Consider the following 22,801-nt stretch of genomic DNA (forward strand, 5'->3'; position numbering starts at 1 on the left):
AAGGATTATTTGGGAGGAAATTTGGGGTCAGTTCAGGTCTGAGTGTAACATCTGTAAATCATTGACACAGGCGGTATAGACAAAAATGCCATTTGGAGTCCAACCCCTCCTCTAATGGCCATGGTCCTGTCTGGTGCTTTCATGCCAGTCTTTCCTCTCTCCCCACAAAGGTCAGCCTTAATTGTGGGAATAATATTATTGTGTTTGCCTTGCACTAAAATAGAAATAATATGTATGTTTAAGACAAATAATAAAAAGAAAAAAAAGAAAAGAATGGGGTTCCCTGGGGGATCTCTAAACTTGTGTACATTCTCCACTTGTTTGCAGATTAAATATGAAATCCATGCACAGCACCAGAGGATTAGATCCATCCATATACAATGGAATGACTGCACATTTATCACAGAACGTCACAGACAGTCAGGGGTTAAAGAGACTCTTCAATAAACAGCACCTTAAATCCTGGAGCCATTATAAATATGCCCTACATATGGGTGCCACTTCGAGCTCCATATTTCTTGTCTCCAACCAGCAAAGCATTCATAAAAGCTGCCTGGCACCCTGTGCTGTAGGAAAGCAGATGTTCATTTTACACGGATCTTTATGGCTGTGTACGTGTGTAATACTGGAAGCTTTCCAGGACGCCTCTATTATTCCTAAATGAAGCCTGTTCCTCTCTGCTACACCATACTACATGATACCAATAAATACACATCTGGGGCTTCACCCAAACTCCAAGGAGGGAGACCCAGGGAATCTTATCCACCTCCAGACAGTACATTAGGGTCAGTGGGGTCTAACTGTACATGTGATGTATCATCAGGAGGAGCTGCACTCTGGATTAGGATGAAAGGGTTAATAGAGACAGACAGATGGGATATTTACAGATAGATAGATAGATAGATAGATAGATTGATTGATTGATTGATAATAGATAGATGATAGATAGATAGATAGATAGATAGATAGATAGATAATATTGAGATTGAGATAGATACATATATAGATAATAGATGAATGATAAATAGATAATAGATAGATAATAGTTGATAGATAGGTAGATAGATAATGATATAGACAGACAGACAGATAGATGATTGATTGATAGATAGATAGATAATATTGATATAGAGATAGATAGATAGAAAGATAGATGATAGATAGATAGAATAGAATAGATAGATAATATAGAGATAAAGATGGAAATGAGATAGATAGATAATAGATGGATGATAGATAGACAATATTGAGATAGATAGGTAGATAGATATGAGATAGATAACAGATAGATGATAGATAGATAGATAACATATCGATAGATAGAAAATATATAGATAGATAGATAATATTGAGATAGATAGATGATAATAGATGATAGATAGATAATAGATAAATAGATAATAGATAGATAATAGATAGATGGATAGATAGATGATAGATAGATAGATAATAGATAGATAGATAGATAGATAGATAGATGATAGATAGATAGATAGATAGATAGATGATAGATAGATGATAGATAGATAGATATGATAGATGGATAGATAGATGAATAGATAGATAGATACTAGATAGATAGATAGATGATAGATAGATAGATAGATAGATAGATAGAATAGATAGATATGATAGATGGATAGATAGATGGATAGATAGATAGATGATAGATAAATAGATAGAATAGATAGATGATAGAATAGATAGATAGATAGATAGATGATAGATAGAATAGATTGATATGAGATAGATGATAGATAGATGATAGATAGATAAATAGATAGATGATAGATAGAATAGATAGATATGAGATAGATAGATAAATAAATAGATAGATGATAGATAGATGAAAGATAGATAGATAGATAGATGATAGATAGATAGATAAATAGATAGATGATAGATAGAATAGATAGATATGAGATAGATAGATAAATAAATAAATAGATAGATGATAGATAGATAGATGATAGATAGATAGATAGATAGATGATAGATAGATGTAAAGAATCCTGACTGTTATTTATTGTGTGTATAGAACCATTTTAAGGATTCTTCCTTTTCTAATCAGGGATGTTCTTTCTTGTTCCTGACGTCACTTCAGAGTGATGGTAATTCTGAGTGAATGATGTCACATCAGGAGTGACACGTGACCTTTCCAGGAATGTATGTATGTGCTATATACTTTCTATGCCGACTGGAGAAGATGGGGAGTTGTATCTTATAACTTGGAATATCTGCAAATATTTTAAAAAAAATCTATATATAGGTCCCTAAATGAAACTGGTGTCAGCATGGTGTGCCATTGTAACAGAATAACGCTGAATGCTGCCTGTGATGACCCAGGCGCAAACCATCTGGTGCATATTATAGAGAAAGAGCAATAAATATTCCTAGCACAGTGTTTCCCAACCAGGGTGCCTCCAGCTGTTGCGAAACTGCAACTCCCAGCATGCCCAGACATGCCCAGGGAGTTGCAGTTTTGCGACAGCTGGAGGCACCCTGGTTGGGAAACACTGTCCTAGGAGTTCATGTAGAAAAGGTGCACAAGGCCTGGGAGCTGCCCATATGCTGGACCGGAGATAGACTGGATAGTAAATCAGCTGCAGCACTATAGGGTAAGGTATGCGTTACACCTCCACCCCCAGCAGCTCTGTGCCAGTCACTGCTCAGATAGCTTGTACACAGCCTCTACGTCACTGGAGAAGACCTCATATTCCTCATCTGTTTCCCATCACTTCTAGTGTCGCCCTTCACTGTAGGATGAATATAGCAGCTAGGAGGGAATCTCTTCTTGGCTATTAATAACACTGCTGAGGATGGGGCATTATGTCACACTACACTGCAGCTTAGGAAATCCATGACAAGCCAGGGGGGCATGGGCTGTGACTATATATATATATATATATATATATATATATATATATATATATACTACTTAAGTCATTGTAGAGCATCCATATGTCGTTTGATTGTTGCACCAGTTCCATTGTCAGCAGTATTTGTGCCCATTTATTACCTTTTGTGTTAGTATTTGCTATTTACACCATAAAAAATAATAATAAGAATAATAGTGATCATAAAAGAAGAAGAAGAGGAAGAAGAAGAAGAAAAAAAAGAAACCTTACTTCTTCTTGCTCTTCTCCAGGCGGGGTCTCCTGCTGCCTCCTTTCATTATCTTCCCTGGGAGACACTGGTGGGGATTTTAGGTGGGAAGTGATTTGTGCTGAGTTATTTTGGAGCAGGGAGTGCTGCTCATGCCCACAGGCTTTGAGTGGAGTGCAGATTGAGACATATCTTGTTCCCTATAAAAGGATCATTTCATGTGGGAGGCTGGACACAAAGTTTGGACTCGTGACTGGCATTCCTGAACGACATGCATATTTTACTACAACAAAGCAGGCCTGGGAGAGGGCTTAGGGGGAGAGGAGGGGAAAAAAAAACTTGGGAAGAAGTTACTTAGTGACAAACATCTGTCAACATGGGGTAATGTGAATGGGGTGGTAATGACTGCTATATACTTACCACAAAACACACACAGACCACCAGCTGCAAAACCTAAAGTCATCTTTATTGGGATTCAGGTTTACATCTAGGACATCCTACACACCATAGACCAGTGTTTCCCCAACCAGGGTGCCTCCTGCTGTTGCAAAACTACAACTCCCAACATGCCCGGATATGCTGCAAAACCTAAAGTCATCTTTATTGGGATTCAGGTTTACATCTAGGACATCCTACACACCATAGACCAGTGTTTCCCCAACCAGGGTGCCTCCTGCTGTTGCAAAACTACAACTCCCAGCATGCCCTGACATGCAGCAAAAACTAAAGTCATCTTCATTGGGATTCAGGTTTATATCTATGACATCGTACACACCATAGTCCAGTGTTTCCCCAACCAGGGTGCCTCCAGCTGTTGCAAAACTACAACTCCCAGCATGCCTAGACATGCTGCAAAATCTAAAGTCATCTTTATTGGGATTCAGGTTTACATCTAGGACATCCTACACACCATATTCCAGTGTTTCCCCAACCAGGGTGCCTCCAGCTGTTGCAAAACTACAACTCCCAGCGTGCACTGACATGCTGCAAAACCTAAAGTCATCTTTATTGGGATTCAGGTTTACATCTGTGACATCGTACACACCATAGTCCAGTGTTTCCCCAACCAGGGTGCCTCCAGCTGTTGCAAAACTACAACTCCCAGCATGCCTGAACATGCTGCAAAATCTAAAGTCCTCTTTATTGGGATTAAGGTTTACATCTGTGACATCCTACACACCATATTCCAGTGTTTCCGAAGGCTGTCCGGGCATGCTGGGAGTTGTAGTTTTGCAACAGCTGGAGGCACCCTGGTTGGGAAACACTGCCATCTTAAATACTACATCTTCTCCTGAGGTCAATTACTGTGACATTATGATATCTACATCTTCAACATCCTTCATACCTAAGAGTCAGAATTAGATTTCACTTGTTAACAATAAGAGAAATCTGTGGCTCTGCAGACAAAAGGCTATAGGAGGCCTAGTGGTGATCTGGATGTCTCTGTTAGATTTCAGTGGTGGTCCATTGACAGGGAATGCTAATGAGTGTTTTGCAGGGTTTGTAGAGGACTGCATCTCTCTATGTATCTCTCTGTCTTTCCATTTTCCCACTGTCTTATTCTCCTTCCCTCCCCCCACCCCCACCCTCCCTCCTTCTTTGAAAGCCAAAAGATCAATAACTGACCCCAAGATTTTGCCAGTGCTTTATGTATCTGACCGTCCAGTGATATGATCAGTCCTAAACGTTCTATCCAGGGAATGTCTTCTTAAATCAACACAAAGGATGGCTGAGAGCAAGCAGCTTGGTCTGCTCCCCCTATAACCCTCCTCCCCTCTTCCCAAGCTCAGGAGGGATAGTTTATACCCCCCTACTTTTGAATCTGATCCATTGCATTGCTTTAAGCAAGATGAAGGATTGTGCAGACAAGGAGATGTATATACACTATTATACAGCCATCATCCAGATTACTGCTGCACCCCCCTATCAGATCAACATTTGTACACAGCACCCATAGGATAGAAATATGCTGCAAGTGCACACAGCTAGCTCCTGGAGCAGTGTTTCCCAAGCAGGGTGCCTCCAGCTGTTGCAAAACTACAACTCCCAGCGTGCTGGGGCACGCTGGGAGTTGTAGTTTTGCAACAGCTGGAGGCACCCTGCTTGGGAAACACTGCTCCAGGAGGAAGAGGTTATGTGCAAACCACAGTCTTCATTGCATTAGGAATCCAGGATAGGAAAATAAAGGCTTCACACATAGAAACCTCATTTGTCTGTCCTGACACCAATAACATAAAGTCATCCAGTCCATAAATGTGTAATGAAGAGACACTTGGGTATTAGGAGCAGCAGCAGGTTGACAGGTGACTTCATTCTTGTTGGAAGGGAAAGAGCTCAGAAGACATTGGAAGCCATTTCTGAAAAGAAGGAAAGAGAAGTTGGGGTCTGGAGTCCCTGACAAGTAGGGATAATAAATGAGAGGGGCTTTCACATAGATATCTCAGACGTGAAATTGCCCCCAGCTGCTTGTGTAAGCAAACAAATAGTCTGATGTAAGGGACCCCAGACTTGTGGCTTGATGAATGGAACACGACAGAGGTAAATGGACTTTAACTCATTTACCAATAAAACTGTTTGGCTTCTTAAGTTACAAAAAAAAAAAAAAAAAAATTGAGTCCCAATGTCACCAAGTACCCCGAGTAAGGAGGAGAACAAGAGTTTTATTACCCAGCACACCCCTCCCCCACACAGTCTATTATCTGGAAGCGTCATTAGTGCAACAATATCTTATACAATTCATATTAATTCCCATTATCGGGCAATGAGCACAACACGTTTCTACTTGACCTTCTAGTGAAGGATTGTACATCAGTGTCAGGGGGTGAGAGAGAAGGATGGGACCCCATAAAGAAGCCATAACCATACAGATGGACGGGCAGATAGAGTGTCCACACCGTGCTCATACATTTATATTTATTTTAACCTTTTTTCTGTAAAAACAAACAGCAAAACAAGTAAAAGGATGAAGAAAAGATAAAGGAAACTTAAATCCAGGCGTAATAAATGATGGTCATTGCAGGGATACTGAGATCGAACTTGCCTCTTTTTTTTTTTTTTTTTTTTTTGTATTTTCACCAATATTTGAAGATTATTTTAATGAGTGGACGAAAGAAGAAAGCAGAGGCACATACTGTATATAGCGGTGAGAAAATACTGTAATCGCCATAGACATTCTAGACATATATAAGGGCGAAAACCCAGCTGATATGGTTCATGAATACAGCTTATATAGAATTGTTAGCACCTTCTTTTCTAGACTTATTTATACTAATCTTCATCTATCTATTTATCATCTATATATCTTTATAATTATCTATCTATCTGTATCATTATCTATCTATCTATCTATATCATTATCTATCTATCTAAAAACAGGAGAAAGGACCGCAGCACACAAAAATTCTTCAGTGCAAAAACCATGTGTTTATTCCATCCTCAGCAAAATATCTACAAAAAGTGCAACGTTTCGGTAATCTCACTCCACCATCTTCAGGCATGTAACATGTGAAACTTCCGAAACGTTGCACTTTTTGTATTATCTTGCTGAGGATGGAATAAACACAAGTTTTTTGCACTGAAGAGTTTTTGTGAGCCGTGATCCCTTCTCCTTTTATTGAAGTTGGGGTCTGTAACCAAGTCTCCTATGACTGCATGCACCTTAATTCTATTGAAGGTGGACTGGCGGATGTGCTGTTTTTTTGGATTTCTATCTATCTATCTCCTATCTATCATCTGTCATCTATCTATCTAACTATCTATCTCATATCTATCTATCTATTTATCTATCTAACTATCTATCTATCTATCTATCTCCTATTTATCTATCTATCTATCTCCTATATATCTATCTATCTCCTATCTATCTATCTATCTATCTATCTATCTCCTATCTATCTATCTATCTATCTATCTATGTATCTACTATCTATCTATCTAACTCCTATCTATCTATCTTATCTATCTATCTATCTATCTATCAATCTATCTATCCATCTATCTAGGTAAAAGGTATAGTGGAGAGCAGCACACCTTGTCTTAGACCTCGGTCACAGGTCTCAAGATAGAAGCAAAAAAATGGTTGCAGCACTCACTATAGTGAAAAAAGTAGTGGTAGCTTTAATCCATCAGAAAATACAAATGCATTTGTATTTTCTGATGGATTAAAGCTACCACTACTTTTTTCACTATATTGAGTGCTGCAACCATTTTTTTGCTTCTATCTATCTATCTATCTATCTATCTATCTATCTATCTATCTATCTATCTATCTCTCTCATATCTATCTATCTATCTCCTATCTATCTATCTATCTATCTATCTCATATCTATCTATCTATCTCATATCAATCTATTCTATCTATCTATCTCCTATCTATCTATCTATCTATCTCATATCTATCTATCTATCTCATATCTATCCATTATTTATTTATTCATCATCTGTTTTCAATGTAACACACATCGCCACAAGGAAACAGACTAGTTCATCCTGCTGTACACCGCCCGCCATGCAGGAGTCGCAGAGCTGGGTGACAGACACATTTTCGCCAGGTTTTAGCCCGAGTATAACTTTAATATACACAGGGTAATTTTAGAGCCAAAATATATTCCCCCAGCCTGCACCCAGTCCCGGAATTATCCTTCCAGTGTGCAGCAATGTGTAGTTAGTAAACATTATCCAGGACTGGATTAGCAGCTCAGGACAGCAATAAAATAAAGACACCTCAGTGCAGGCTCTGTCACTATTACACTGTCAGAATACAACAGAACTATGTAAAAATATAAGACTATAAATAAAACAAAAATATATTAAACATAAATAAATGAGCGTCTGTGAACAAAACTGCGAAGGAAAAAGGTTAAAAAAAAGAAAAAGAAAATTCATTTATAAACAAGTAGCTATATGCATGATAAAAGATCTGACTGTGTACAAAGAGACATCTAATAATATTAATAATAATCATAATAATAATCACATTCACATAGGCGTTTATAGAGAACCTCCATTCTGCGCCCCTGCCTGATCTCTATTTATTGCGGGGGGCACAGAGACCTCAGTTTCTACACTCATATCCCATCAAAAGACAAAACGAAGCCTTGTAGAATCATTTACCAAGGTAATATTTATGAGACAAACGCCTCATTTACACTTCAGCATTGGAGCTATCACCATAGGCCTCCCCAGATCCTTTCTCCAGGAGACAAGCCTTTGATGTGTCTGTATGTTTCCCTGTTATCTCTATATTACACTGCTTCATGACGTCACTCCGCAGCCTCCTGTATAGCGCCTTAGTTATGGGGGGGGGCTCCACAGCACACCAGGGTAAGCATCTACAAGGTGGTGGTAGCCCCCTTCTCAAACACATTAAGTAACCCACACCTAATAACATATATATGTATATAGTTAATCTCCATACAAAGGACACATCTGCTTGAACCGCAAGTGACAGAAGTAAAGCCATTACCAATAACCTCTCCAATTGAAAACGCTGGTTATTGTGAAAGCTGCAGCGTTATTAATACGTTAAGGAAGGGCTCCCCTGGCACTGTGTGTTCTAACAGATCTGTCTCACATTATATAAAACATTAATGCTGGGAAAGCTGTTACACTGAGAGCAGAGGGGGGATTCTACCTTCACAAGAGCTCTATTATGGAGGGGATTCTTAAATGGAAATTGTATGTGTGCAGCATGGGAAGAGGGGAGCAGGGGAATGCACACATCTCCCATCCCAGCAACCACTATATGGGATACATAGATCTGCTACCACCCAGTGAGAAAAACCTCGGGTAACATATCTATATTAATAGATTGGGAAAAGCCTTTACACTGGGGGAGAGAGAGAGAGAGAGAGAGAGAGAGAGAGAGAGAGCAGGAAACAATACAATTGCTGAAAAGGATAGCAAAATAGGGTCATATTAAAAGGCACATTGTTACCAGGAGAAAAGCTTCCTCACAATGCCTGGATCCATTACAACTGCACACAATACATCAGTATTTCCCAAGCAGGGTGCCTCCAGCTGTTGCAAAACTACAACTCCCAGCGTGCCCCGGCACGCTGGGAGTTGTAGTTTTGCAACAGCTGGAGGCACCCTGGTTGGGAAACACTGCACTACATGTACAATAGTTGGCGCATATTACAGACATTGCAGAGAAAAGAAACCTATCCACAAAATGTACATAGCAGAGAGCACATAAATAAAACAATAAGAAAGTTAATAAATAAATAAATATATATATGTAAACAAAAATCAAATAATATAATAAATATCAATGCACTATGGCAGCAATATTCAAGACAAAAAAAAAAAAAAAAGAATGATTAAAAAATGATTTGGAACCCACAATGATTTCATTTCTAAAGGAGTAAAAAAAAGAGCAAAAAATAAACAAAAACAAAAATAAATAAATAAATAAATAAAACCAAACTGCAGCTACTTCCAACCCCCTCAGTAAACACATCCAGGGGAATGTATCACCCATCCAGAAAAAATAAAATAAAAAGACAAACTTTTGCTAAAGTCTTTTATTTTTGTTTAAATTCTCACTTCAATTATTTTTTTTTTTTTTTAATTCTTGAAGAACATAATAAGCTTGGACAACATAGATCGCACTCATTATAAGAAGCAAAGGGTTATATCAAAAAATTATTATTAGTAGAGAATTACAGGAAAAAAAAAAAAAAAAAAAAAACCTGGTTTGGAACCAGAAAAAATACAAAACAGATATAGATACATAGACACAGGACGAGGTTCTTCTCTTATAATGATTTGGAAAGTGTTATTTCCCCTAATTCTTATGTCTTGCTTTCTTTATGCGCATACAATGTTTGTTGTTTGTTTGTTGTTTTTTTTTACAAAAAAAAAAAAAAAAATGAAAATAAAGACTAATATCTTACAAAATCGACACCAAATGTTCGTGGGATCAATGTGCGGGTCTGCAGGTCTGTACACAATACATCCAGTCCACAGTGCATTATCCATCAGGCTTCTCGTCCTTTATATTTAGCATTATGGATCCCATTGGTCCTTCCTTATAGGAGGTTTTCCACATACACCACATTTCCTAAGGAGTTTGTATATATTAAGGAGTTGTCTCTGTGGCTGTTCTCTAGGAGCACTGGATGGACATGTAAGGCCAGTTGAAGCTACTTCCAGATAATAACATATCTCTGATGAGGGTTTCTATGGGGGTCTTACCTACCAAGCGCACGAAGAAGAGCTGTTCAATGACTGAGGAGGAGACAGTGCGCAGGGAGGGCAGCCTCAGCAGAAGTTTACCGAACCTGCTCGGTTGGTTGGGGTACTGGCTCCTAACATACTCCTCCAGGGCGCACTGGGACTTTTCCTGTAGACTCTCAATGTGAGCAGCATCTGAAAGGCCACAGGCATCTGCACAGGAGCCCACCATGGGGGAGACACAGACAGGAGGCACAGCATTAGTATCAGGACATTATTCACACAGAATAGTGCACATATTACAAAATACTACTACTGAGGATGATGAGAATAATAATAATAATCATAATAATATCATTAATAATAATATCATTAATAATAATATCATTAATAATAATAATAATGATAAGAATATAAATAATAATATCATTAATAATAATAATATAAATAATATCATTAATAATATAAATAATAATAATGATAAGAATATAAATAATAATAATAATAATAATTATAATAACAATATCAATGATAATGATAATAATAATATCAATAATAATAATAATAACAATAATAATAACAACAGTAATGCATTGGCGTTAAATATTACAATTAGGACCTTAGCTTATCTTATGAATAAACACTATAATGTATAAACGCAAGCATTGGCACCCCATTCTTTATGCTGGTCAGTACCCCGCTACACAGTCTTCACCCCCACACGTCTCCCATAGTGTATACCAGTGTTTCCCAACCAGGGTGCCTCCAGCTGTTGCAAAACTACAACTCCCAGCAGGCCCGGACATGCTTCGTGACCTAAAGTAATCTTTATTGGGATTCAGGTTTATAACATCCTACACACCATATACCAGTGTTTCCCAACCAGGGTGCCTCCAGCTGTTGCAAAACTACAACTCCCAGCATGCCCGGACAGCCTTCGGCTGTCCGGGCATGCTGGGAGTTGTAGTTTTGAAACAGCTGGCAGCACCCTGGTTGGGAAACAATGGTCTATACAAAAATCCAGGCAGTGGCACAAGCGTTGCCATTTTATGAAATGTGCGATTTTAATGGCTGTATTATGCACCACGTGGTTCCTTTAAATCCATCAGCCCTGATAAACGATCCATAAAAATACACCCTGATGCCAGAGGATGGATGTGGTGACAATCTGCAGGAAAATCCCTAAAATCCTCAGACGTGTGCCTTTCCAATACCCAGCACCCCCATCCCCTGGTACACAGGCTGTACATACACTCACATCACACACTCACACTCACATCACACACTCACATCACACACTCACATCACACACTCACATCACACACTCACACTCACATCACACATCACAAACTCACATCACACACTCACATCACACACTCACACTCACATCACACACTCACATCACACATCACAGACTCACATCACACACTCACATCACATCACACACTCACATCACACACTCACACTCACATCACAAACTCACATCACACACTCACATCACATCACACACTCTCATCACACACTCACATCACATCACACACTCACATCACACACTCACATCACATCACACACTCACATCACAAACTCACATCACAAACTCACACTCACATCACAAACTCACACTCACATCACACGCTCACATCACAAACTCACACTCACATCACACGCTCACATCAACAACAACTCACACTCACATCACACACTCACATCAACAACTCACACTCACATGACCTTTGGAAAAATAACAAATGAAACTGTACTGATCAGCCTGGAAATTTAACCTGTCCGTGGCCGCAGACTAAAGATAAAACGCATCTCACAAAACCAGCACTAAAAAGCGGCGTGTGAAATGTCTTGTGTGAAATAAGACATAATCTTCACTCATTTATAGATGGGGCAGAGTGATCGCTTCCCAGGCGGAGAAATGTCTAATAATTGGGGGAAAAAGGGACCAGAGGAAGATGACATCACTGGACATTGATATTCCGGAGGATGAAAAGATTTGCTGTAATTACATTTATTTTGGCAGATCATTCCCTAAATAATTATTTTTGTGCCTAAGGCAAAAATGCAAATAAATCAAATGGCGGCTCAGAACCTGTAATCAGCCTTCAGATATGTGTAATGACCGGACATGGACCCTGAGAGTGAGGACTGCTGGACTGGGGCTGAATGGCCATCTATATATTCTCTATCTATCTATTCTATTTTATCTATCATCTATCTATCTATCTATCTATCCTCTATCTATTCTATTTTATCTATCTATTATCTATTCTATTTTATCTATCTATTATCTATCTATTCTATTTTATCTATCATCTATCTATCTATCTATCATCTATCTATTCTATTTTATCTATCTATTATCTATATATCATCTATCTATCATCTATATATTCTCTATCTATCTATTATATGTTATCTATCTATTATCTATCTATCTATCATCTATCTATCTATCATCTATCTATTCTATTTTATTTATCATCTATCTATCTATCTATCTATCTATCGTCTATCTATTCTATTTTATCTATCTATTATCTATCTATCTATTATATTTTATCTCTCTATTATCTATTCTATTTTATCTATCTATCATCTATCTATTCAATTTTATCTATTATCTGTTCTATTTTATCTATCTATTATCTATCTATCTATTCTATTTTATCTATCTATTATCTATTCTATTTTATCTATCATCTATATATCATCTATCTATCTATCTATTATCTATCATCTATATATCATCTATCTATTATCTACCATCTATCGTCTATCTATCTATTATCTATCTATCGTCTATCTATCTATTATCTATCTATCGTCTATCTATCTATTATCTATCTATCATCTATCTATCTATCTATCTATCTATCTATTATCTATCTTTTCATCTATCTATCTATCTATTTATTATCTATCTTTTCATCTATCTATCTATCTACCTATCTATGCATCTATCTATCTATATCATTATCTTTCTTTTTATCTATCTATCTAATTATCTTTCTATCTATCTATCTTATATAAAGAGACCTTTGCACCTTGTAGTAAGAATATATTTTCCTAATATCAACAGTACAAACACTTAGTGAAGTTCCTGTCCTCACATTCGGATCCCAGGACCCTAATATAACAAGCCTCTCTCTAGCAGAAGACATATTTGGTTATAACAACTCCTGACAACTATCCCAGCCCTGTCTGCTTCCCAGTCCTCTCCACCATAAGCAGAGATATGTCAGTGATGACGTCACAGGATGTAATCTCATCATCAGCTGTGTCTACACCCACTGATACATATTAATATTAATGTACACATGATGATGTTATTCACCAATGTATGTATCATCTATCTCCATGGTGAAAATCATCTGTCTCACTAGTTCACACTCCTGTATATTACAATCTTTTCTATGTCCTCTAATACAACATCTTTAGCTTCGTTTGTTACTATCATTTGATTTATCTCCATAGACTGGCAGTGCCCTAGCAGGTTACTTCTTATGGTGGCATTGCCATGATCAGGGCACAACTACTGGGGGCAGAAAGAGTTAAGTTTACGTGAGCTCCATAAATTAATAACGTATAAAGGGAAGCAGAGGTCATGACCTAACCTTTGGATGGAGTCCAGCCTACAATAGGCGAAATACTTTCCCGGAGTCTGCATGTGAAAAACCACAAGCAGGGGACGCTTTACACACTTATTATCCTCACTACACTCCTTTAAAATTATACTTCTAAATGGTGTTTTCATCACTTCAGGCCTTGTTAGAAAAAGTTAGGAAAGGGGGGTGGGGGGGGGTCTCAATAAATTTCCCAGGGACTGGTAACCACAAGTAAAGTTGTAGTGTGTATAGAGGGGGGTTAGAGAGCTCTACATAGGGGGCTCACTATTTCCAGCAGCTGCAGGGTGTGCTACATTATATACAGTGGATAGTGAACATATATATATATATATCCCGGAAATTATTTACATGACCACATGGCTAGTACTGTGTTATTGCTGTGCTACATTATATACAGTGGATAGTGAACATATATATATATATATATATATATATATTCCAAAAATTATTTATATGACCACATGGCTGGTACTGTGTTATTGCTGTGCTACATTATATACAGTGGATAGTGAATATATATATATATATATATATATATATTCCAAAAATTCTTTACATGGACATATGGCTGGTACTGTGTTATTGCTGTGCTACATTATATACAGTGGATAGTGAACATATATATATATATATATATATATATTCCAAAAATTATTTACATGGACATATGACTGGCACTGTGTTATTGCTGTGCTACATTATATACAGTGGATAGTGAATATATATATATATATATATATTCCAGAAATTATTTACATGACCACATGGCTGGTATTGTGTTATTGCTGTGCTACATTATATACAGTGGATAGTGAATATATATATATATATATATATATATATATATATATATATATATATTCCAGAAATTATTTACATGGACATATGGCTGGTATTGTGTTATTGCTGTGCTACATTATATACAGTGGATACTGAATATATATATATATATATATATATATATATTCCAAAAATTATTTACATGACCACATGGCTGGTATTGTGTTATTGCTGTGCTACATTATATACAGTGGATAGTGAATATATATATATATTCCAGAAATTATTTACATGGACATATGGCTGGTATTGTGTTATTGCTGTGCTACATTATATACAGTGGATAATGAATATATATATATATATATATATATATATATATATATATATTCCAGAAATTACCGTATTTACATGGTCACATGGCTGGGATTGTGTTATTGCTGTGCTACATTAATATAGATATATATTCCAGAAACTAGTTACATGGTCACATGGCTGTTATTGTGTTATTGCTGTGCTACATTATATACAGTGGATAATGAATATATATATATATATATATATATATATATATATATATATATATATATATATTCCAGAAATTATTTACATGGTCACATGGCTGGTATTGTGTTATTGCTGTGCTACATTATATACAGTGGATAATGAATATATATATATATATATATATATATATATATATATATATATTCCAGAAATTATTTACATGGTCACATGGCTGTTATTGTGTTATTGCTGTGCTACATTATATACAGTGGATAATGAACACACACACACACACACACACACACATATATATATATATATATATATATATATATATTCCAGAAATTATTTACATGGTCACATGGCTGGTATTGTGTTATTGCTGTGCTACATTATATACAGTGGATAATGAATATATATATATATATATATATATATATATATATATATATATATTCCAGAAATTATTTACATGGTCACATGGCTGTTATTGTGTTATTGCTGTGCTACATTATATACAGTGGATAATGAACACACACACACACACACACATATATATATATATATATATATATATATATATATATATATATATATTCCAGAAATTATTTACATCGCCACATGGCTGGTTTTGTGTTATTGCTGTGCTACATTATATACAGTGGATAATGAATATATATATATATATATATATATATATATATATTCCAGAAATTATTTACATGGCCACATGGCTGGTATTGCCAGGAGTACACAAGGCACTGCAACTTTATTGTGTCATCACAATTACACAAGCTGCTGCCAATATAAGGATATCGAATTATTCTCCAGTGCAGTGTTTCTCAACCAGGGTGCCTCCAGCTGTTGCAAAACTACAACTCCCAGCATGCCCGGACAGCCGAAGGCTGTCCGGGCATGCTGGGAGTTGTAGTTTTGCAACAGCTGGAGGCACCCTGGTTGGGAAACACTGCTCTGGAGAATACCATCATGCACTCTATAGGTCCTGCTGTATGCACATCTTTATGAAGAGGCTTCCATGCAGCATGAATGCCTGGAGAGGGGGTGTACATCTGCATCTGACCACCATGCATACCAATGACTCGGCCTAGAGAAATGATCTACTCTTCACATCGATATTAATAGAGGATTTGCTGCCTTACTGTGGTGGGGGCATTTCATAAAATATAAATACTATGTCTCCCTGGTGCATAAGAGGCAGCGGGGCCGGGAGCTGGGCCCTGCCTTGTCATCATTGTCTGGGCATCATTCTATATTATTCTGGGAAAGGTTTCATCAATATGGCTGAGATCTGAAGGGAGAGCAGCCCTGTGACCTTAGATGCATTGCACATAGGATCGTCCTTCTTCCTCTTCCTCCTCTTCTTCCTCTTCTGCTTTGTTTACATGTGGCTGCCCTGCAAGCTTCTGACTGCATTCAGCTCTCATTAAAAATGCCTTGTTCTTGTAATAGACACAGTTTAAAGGTCTGCCCTCCATCATTACCTCGGAGATTGCTTTTATAATCTATCACCCAGGCCTATCTATCCATGTGTACATGCATGTGTGGAGCCACTGGCTGCTCTCTCAATTTGCTCTATTTTTTTTCAGACATTCTCTTAAATATTTAATAGGAGTATGGTTTCCATAGCAAAATGATTTATTACTGGAAATTGTGCTGGGTGTTTTTTTTTTTTTTTTTGTTTAATTCTTCCTTCTTCCTCACTGCCTTTATATTCCAGAAACTGTCTGAATCCCCATCACAAGTGTCTGCTAATATTATCCTTCTTTTCAGAAATGGGGATAAATCGCTGGATAATAGTGGGGTGGATCTGTATTTTGCAGCATTAGCCTTTAAGATGAATATGGAGTCTGTGTAAATGATTGGAGCATGGCTTCTACACACACACACACACACACAGCCTCATGGATGGATTCTGGAGCACAATCCAATTTTCTGGAGTGACAGCACAGCGCTTCATTAATGTTGGCACCATTCAGATAATTCAGTGCATCACCTCTCCAATGATGGCAGAGGAATCCCTTCTCTTGTGGGGGTGAGATATGGCTGAGGAAACATCCCAGCTGGGATGTGACTGCAGCCAAGTCGGGATATGTGATGTACAGTGTGCAGTGTTGTGTAGCTGGGCGTGTGGTGGTGCCCATGTTTGTGCCCTTCTTTACTCAGCCTCACTCACCTGATGTGAACAAGACGATGGCTTTCAGGCAGCTGTATTCTGCAGAGTCTACGTGCAAGGCCTTAAGCTTCTCCACCTGCTCCTGGAAGATGCGGATGTGGTCCATAAAGGCCACCACTCGGTCTGCAGACATTGGGGAGGCATGGAGGCCAGCAGCTGCCAGGAGAGGGGCCACATGAAGGGGCATGGAGCACTGAGCTGCATTCAGCACAAACAGCTCACTCCAAGTCAGCCTGAGCAGGGACACTTGGTCAGTGATCTGCAGGTCAGGGAAGAAGGGGATGTTCCTGGCCCACTCCACAGCACTGAACAGTAACCGGGCTGCCAGCTCGCAGATGTTCTCTATGCCCATGATGTTATTAGGTTGCATGCACTGGCTGCCATAGCGGGAGGTGGGGTAGGGCTCAGCCCGCAGCAGAAGGGAGATGTATCCGGACAGATAGCAATGGCCATTCAGGGGGTCCCCATTGGTTAGGGCATACTGGCCTGGGTTCGGCTGGGTTGGAGGCATTCGTCCTCGCTGAACCGCTGACAAAAACAAAGAGAAAGAAGAGGAAATGTGCAACCAGGGCTGGGAATCAAATCAATTAAATCATAGAACAATCTACGTGTGTGCCTGTGTATATATATATATATATATATATATATATATATATATATACACACTGCACAGAAATATGTTGTATTTCCATTATACTTCATCTATAAAGAATGCACACAGACACACTCCTCTAAGTGCACAGGAAAAGGACGAAAATACAAAGGCACATTCCCAAAATCTCATGCATACTGTACACATCACAAGTAATAAATAGCACCCCATAAACAACAGTCACCACACACTACTACAGTGAGACCAGCACATTGACATGCAAGCAGTGACTGCCTGGAAATAACCCTGCTGAGAGCTAATGTATTAATATGGAATGGGAAATAAATAGAGGAGCATCTGAGAAATCACAGGGAGATAGATGAGCTGCACCCAGGGCTCTCAGGGATGGGGAAAGGGAAAGTTACATTTCATTACAGATGAGAATGGAAGAAAAAAAAAAAAAGGGGGCAAAAGGGTGAGAAGCCCAATCCACTTACAGTAGTTATACATTGTGGCAATGAAGTGCTGAGCCAGTCAGTGAGTACAGGTAGTAAGGCTTTCTGTGTGTGCCTGGAGAGTGAATGCCCACAGCTTAGATACTAAACACTATTCATTAACTGCATGGATGCTGAGCTTATTTATGCTGCAAGTTAGGAAAGCTGACCAAACTGTGTATTGTGATGAGTGCCAAATACTGTCCTGCCATGTGCACCACACTACCTGGAACACACAGCATGGGACACTATATTGTATATGACAAATAAATGACGAGTCAGGGCACCACTTACTCTATATTTATTTTTAAATCCATTTTAATTTTTATATTATTTCTTTACTTTCTCATGGACACACTCAGACCTTCTAATTACATTATTATTATTATTTTTCCTCTGGGAACAAGACTTTTTCTTCTTCTAATTTGAATCCCCCCTCATTTCGCTTCTATTACAGAATTGGGGATTTACTTTGGAGGACAGCAGGCTGGATATTTATAGAATTCACTAAATTCTGCACATCTGGCTGCACATTTCTAGAAATGTTCCATGTAGTATTAGGACTGTGGTCAGATAATTCCTACAGTTTAATGGAGACCGTCTAATATTTTGTCCTATCTCTAAATGGCTCATTAATTACATGGGAAAATCCCCTCCCGAATTCTTTTTCCCGTTTTTCAGAGATAAAGAATGGAATTAAAACAAAAAAAGAAAAAGGGAAAACACTAAAGACTGTATGGAAAGTTTCCCAGGATGAAGAACAATACAGGACAAGGCCAGATCTGGCTTAGGACAAGGGGCATCACTGATGACACTAGAAGAACTGCAGTAGAGGGGCCATATTTTAGGGGCGACACGAGATAAAGGGGCACCGCTATGTGTGTATATTGGTTTAATGATGAAAGAGGAAGGGATGGAATAAGCACATGTTAACATCCCCCAGCATGTTCCCATAGACAACACACACACAGCTAGAGTTATTAATATTAATAGCATCATAATGAAACAACAGAGATGCCTGGCATGAGCACTACCCCCAGCAGACACACACCTAGCAGCACACACACGATGGGCACAGAAGAAATATTCACCTTCCCTCCTCATGCCCACTTTCAGGCACTTCTTGAGCCGGCAGTACTGGCACTGGTTCCGGTGGTGCTGGTCTATGGGACAGTTCCTATTGGCACGACATGTGTAGGTTAAGTTCCTCCGGACGCTCCTCTTGAAGAAACTTTTGCAGCCCTCGCAGGTGAACTGGCCATAGTGTTTGCCGCTGGACTTGTCCCCGCACACCACACACTCGATGTGCTGCTGCTGGCTCTGGCCTGAACCCTGCTGGCCCTTGTCTCCAGCCGCGCCCGGGGTGGAGGGGGGTCCCGGCTGGCTGGGGGTCTGTGGAGTGTGGGGGGCTTGCTGCTGCTGCTGATCCCTTGCAGGCTGCGTTGCCCCTGGGTTAGGGCCTCCTGGGTTCCCCCCGGCCACGTCTTCCTGCGGATCTCTCCAGCTGCTAACTACCATTGCCATATCTCGGGCCCAAAAAGTGCTGGGGAGCGAGGTCTGGGGGGATTTTATTTTGGAGGAGAAGAAGAAGCTGGCGGTCTCTGCCGTGGTTGCCGCTGATGGGAGCCGTTTCCTTGGATTTGCTTTGCAGGGATTTCCCCCGTTCTTTGCACAGAGCAGAAATGTCTCCTAGGTAGAGAGAGGCGCTGGGGGGGTGCGGACACGGTGCAGCGGGGTGGCCGCTGGGGGGGTGCAGGCACGGTGCAGCGGGGTGGCCGCTGGGGGGGTGCAGGCACGGTGTAGCCGGGCGGCCCCCTCCCTGTCTTGTCTCCAGTGCCGCCTGTGATGACTGGTCTCCGGGCTGCAGGCTGTGGCTGACTCTGGAGGAGGGAGCAGCGTCAGATCAGGCTGCTGGGGAGGCGGCAGGATTCTCAGCCCCGATCTCCCCAGACATAGGACGGCCAGCGGCAGTAGCAGGCTTCACCCTCGGTGCTGCCGATAAAAGGAATACAAGAAATCTTAAACAAACACTCAGAAGCCGACGAGGGATTGTAAGTGTCCAGGGGGCCACATCCAGGGCAGCGTGCAGCCAGCCATTCAGAGCTGATCCTTGGAGCGCCGGAGCCAGAGGTTCAAGACACTTCCCCTTTCTCCTTTGATTTTTTTTTCTTCTCTCTCTCTCTCTCTCCTCTGTCTATTTTGCTTTTATGATGTCAGGAGGACAAATAATCCTCGATCTGTCATTAGAGGAGCAAGTGCCACATTGTGGGAGAAAACAAAAAACAAAAAAACACAAAGTAACAATCCAAAAGTGTGCAGCCAACAAGCAGGAGCACCTTCCTCTTCTTCTGCTTCCTCTTCTTCTGCTGCTTTATTCCTGGAGATAGATGGCTTATACAATTATCATCAGCATCTTCTGAAGTCTGGGAAAAGTCAATGGTGGGAGCTGTTGTCCTCTTGGTGCAGAAGAAAATAATCATAAAAAAATAATGATGAAATAAAAGTCTTTTGCATAGGACGATGAGGAAGCCAGTGATAGAGCTGAAGGTTCTGGTGCTGGAATGGAGTGAAAGAGGTGAGGGGTAAAAAAAAAAACACAGAAAAGGAAAAAAAAAAAAAAAAAAACACACTCACTCACTCACTGACACACTCACACACACACACACAGAGACAGGCTCATAGAATATGCAATAAAGAGAGAGAGAGAGGGAGAGGGAAAGAGAGGGGGATAGAGAGAAAGGCACACAGAGAGACACACAACAAATGAATGCCTTATAACGGGAAGACTGGCACAGCAATGTTTCCGAAAGGGGGATCTGCGCGAATGTCTGTATATAGTGAACTTTGACACTACTATTGAAAGTGACACGTTTCTATGGAGATCTCTGCCTTATATGGAGCTCATGTCAAGGAGCCAAGCGAGGGGCTGCTGGCAACTGATAATCAAAGGCGACTGACTGGTCAGAGCCCCCAATTGGGGGGGAGAAGAGATGGGAGGCTAAGGTTAGCCAAGCCTCCTGCTCCCCATTGGTCGCTGACTGCTGCTGCTGCTGCCTTTATTCCTTTCTCTCTCCTCTTTGCCTTGTTACCTATGGCTGGGGCTGCAAGGAGGGGAGGGAGGAGATGGGGAGAGGAGGGGGAGGCGGCTGCAGTGACAAGCTCCCTGTTCATTCACAGCGCCTCTACCCGCTGCTATTTACTTTCAGAGCTGATTAGTATGGGTCGTCTATGGGCTCAGCAGAACAAAAATACTCCACTTGGGGTGGGGGGTGGTGTGGATGGGAAGGGGGGGGGGGGGGGGAGTAGAAATTAGGAGAAGTTAGGGGATGAAGATGTAAAAATGAAGACACTATTTAGATGCATGTCTTCTGTAGCCCTCCCTTCTCTCTGGGTGACAATCACTAAAAAAAAAAAGTCACAAACTTAAAGGAGAACGCACACAGCAGCTTCTAAAAATAAAGGAGGCAAAGATCATGCAGATTTATGGAGTAAAACTTTGCAGATAAATGTATCATCCTGGCAGAAATGTCCTTCCTTTAATCCCCACAGGAGATCACTAGGGATCTGTTCTACCCTGTTTCCATGGAACAATAGATACTTTCACCATCACACATGCATCACACATGCACCAGCCCTGTACTAGATGCATTAGCTTTTATCAGTGTTTCCCATCCAGGGGGCCTCCAGCTGTTGCAAAACTACATCTCCCAGCTGATATAATCATACCGTATATATAATGTATATGGTAGTACAAGCAAGGGAAGATACCTCTAGGACAAGTGTGTCTCCAGCTGTTGCAAAACTACATCTCCCAGCTGATATAACCATACCGTATATATAATGTATATGGTAGTACAAGCAAGGGAAGATAGCCTCTAGGACAAGTGTGTCTCCAGCTGTTGCAAAACTACAACTCCCAGCCTGCCCGGACAGCCTTCGGCTGTCCGGGCAGGCTGGGAGTTGTAGTTTTGCAACAGCTGGAGGCACCCTGGTTGGGAAACACTGATCTATATACTACATTATTCTATAATCTATCTATGTATCCATCCATCTATCCATCCTAGGAGACTCCAGAAAGTTTGCAGCGGTCAGCCAGCATGGGCAGCAATGCTACAATAATTATTAATGAAACAATGATGGTCTCTTTTTGTTGTCTGCTGAGATCAATGCTGTATATGGAGGAGTCCCAGCACAGGCCTGTGTAATGTCACAATTGCTGGATCGGGCTGCCATCTAGCGTACAGTAAGTGAGCACATCATTATGATTCTACAGTAAATGCCTGGGAGAAGCAGCCAAGTCTGTGTGCATGGGGATCA

At 39.8% G+C, this 22,801-nt stretch overlaps 1 protein-coding gene and 1 long non-coding RNA gene across 4 annotated transcripts in view; both read right to left on the reverse strand.

Moving 5' to 3' along the window:
- Window positions 1-3,262, reverse strand: part of LOC130290511 (uncharacterized) — a 56,573-nt gene extending 53,311 nt beyond the window's left edge. For both annotated transcript variants that reach the window (XR_008847618.1, XR_008847619.1), the window contains exon 1: window positions 3,129-3,262. This is a non-coding gene — a long non-coding RNA (uncharacterized LOC130290511). The remainder of the gene's footprint in view (window positions 1-3,128) is intronic.
- A 6,337-nt stretch (window positions 3,263-9,599) lies between these two features.
- NR2F1 (nuclear receptor subfamily 2 group F member 1) lies at window positions 9,600-21,456 on the reverse strand. Of its 2 annotated transcripts, none has more exons than XM_056538286.1 (3): window positions 18,488-18,578; window positions 17,399-17,926; window positions 9,600-10,495 (listed from the first exon to the last, which is right to left on the reverse strand). In XM_056538286.1, exons 1-3 carry the CDS (start codon window positions 18,498-18,500, stop codon window positions 10,215-10,217), a joined length of 822 nt encoding a protein of 273 aa, XP_056394261.1. In that variant the 5' UTR covers window positions 18,501-18,578; the 3' UTR covers window positions 9,600-10,214. The 2 variants fall into 2 exon arrangements, with proteins under 2 accessions (XP_056394261.1, XP_056394254.1); XM_056538279.1 differs by lacking the exon at window positions 18,488-18,578 and adding an exon at window positions 19,576-21,456 and having other exon boundaries at window positions 9,601-10,495.
- Window positions 21,457-22,801: the final 1,345 nt, after the last annotated feature.

Source organism: Hyla sarda, chromosome 1 (assembly GCF_029499605.1).
Source record: "Hyla sarda isolate aHylSar1 chromosome 1, aHylSar1.hap1, whole genome shotgun sequence".
NCBI classification, from domain to species: domain Eukaryota; kingdom Metazoa; phylum Chordata; class Amphibia; order Anura; family Hylidae; genus Hyla; species Hyla sarda.

Coding starts and splice junctions, on each gene's coding strand:
- NR2F1 (XM_056538279.1), bottom strand. CDS start 20,008: ATGGCAATGGTAGTTAGCAGCTGGAGAGATCCGCAGGAAGACGTGGCC. Junction 17,927..19,575: donor AGTGGGCATGAGGAGGGAAG/GTGAATATTTCT, acceptor TGTTTTTGTCAG/CGGTTCAGCGAGGACGAATG. Junction 10,496..17,398: donor CATCGTCTTGTTCACATCAG/GTGAGTGAGGCT, acceptor GCTCCTGTGCAG/ATGCCTGTGGCCTTTCAGAT.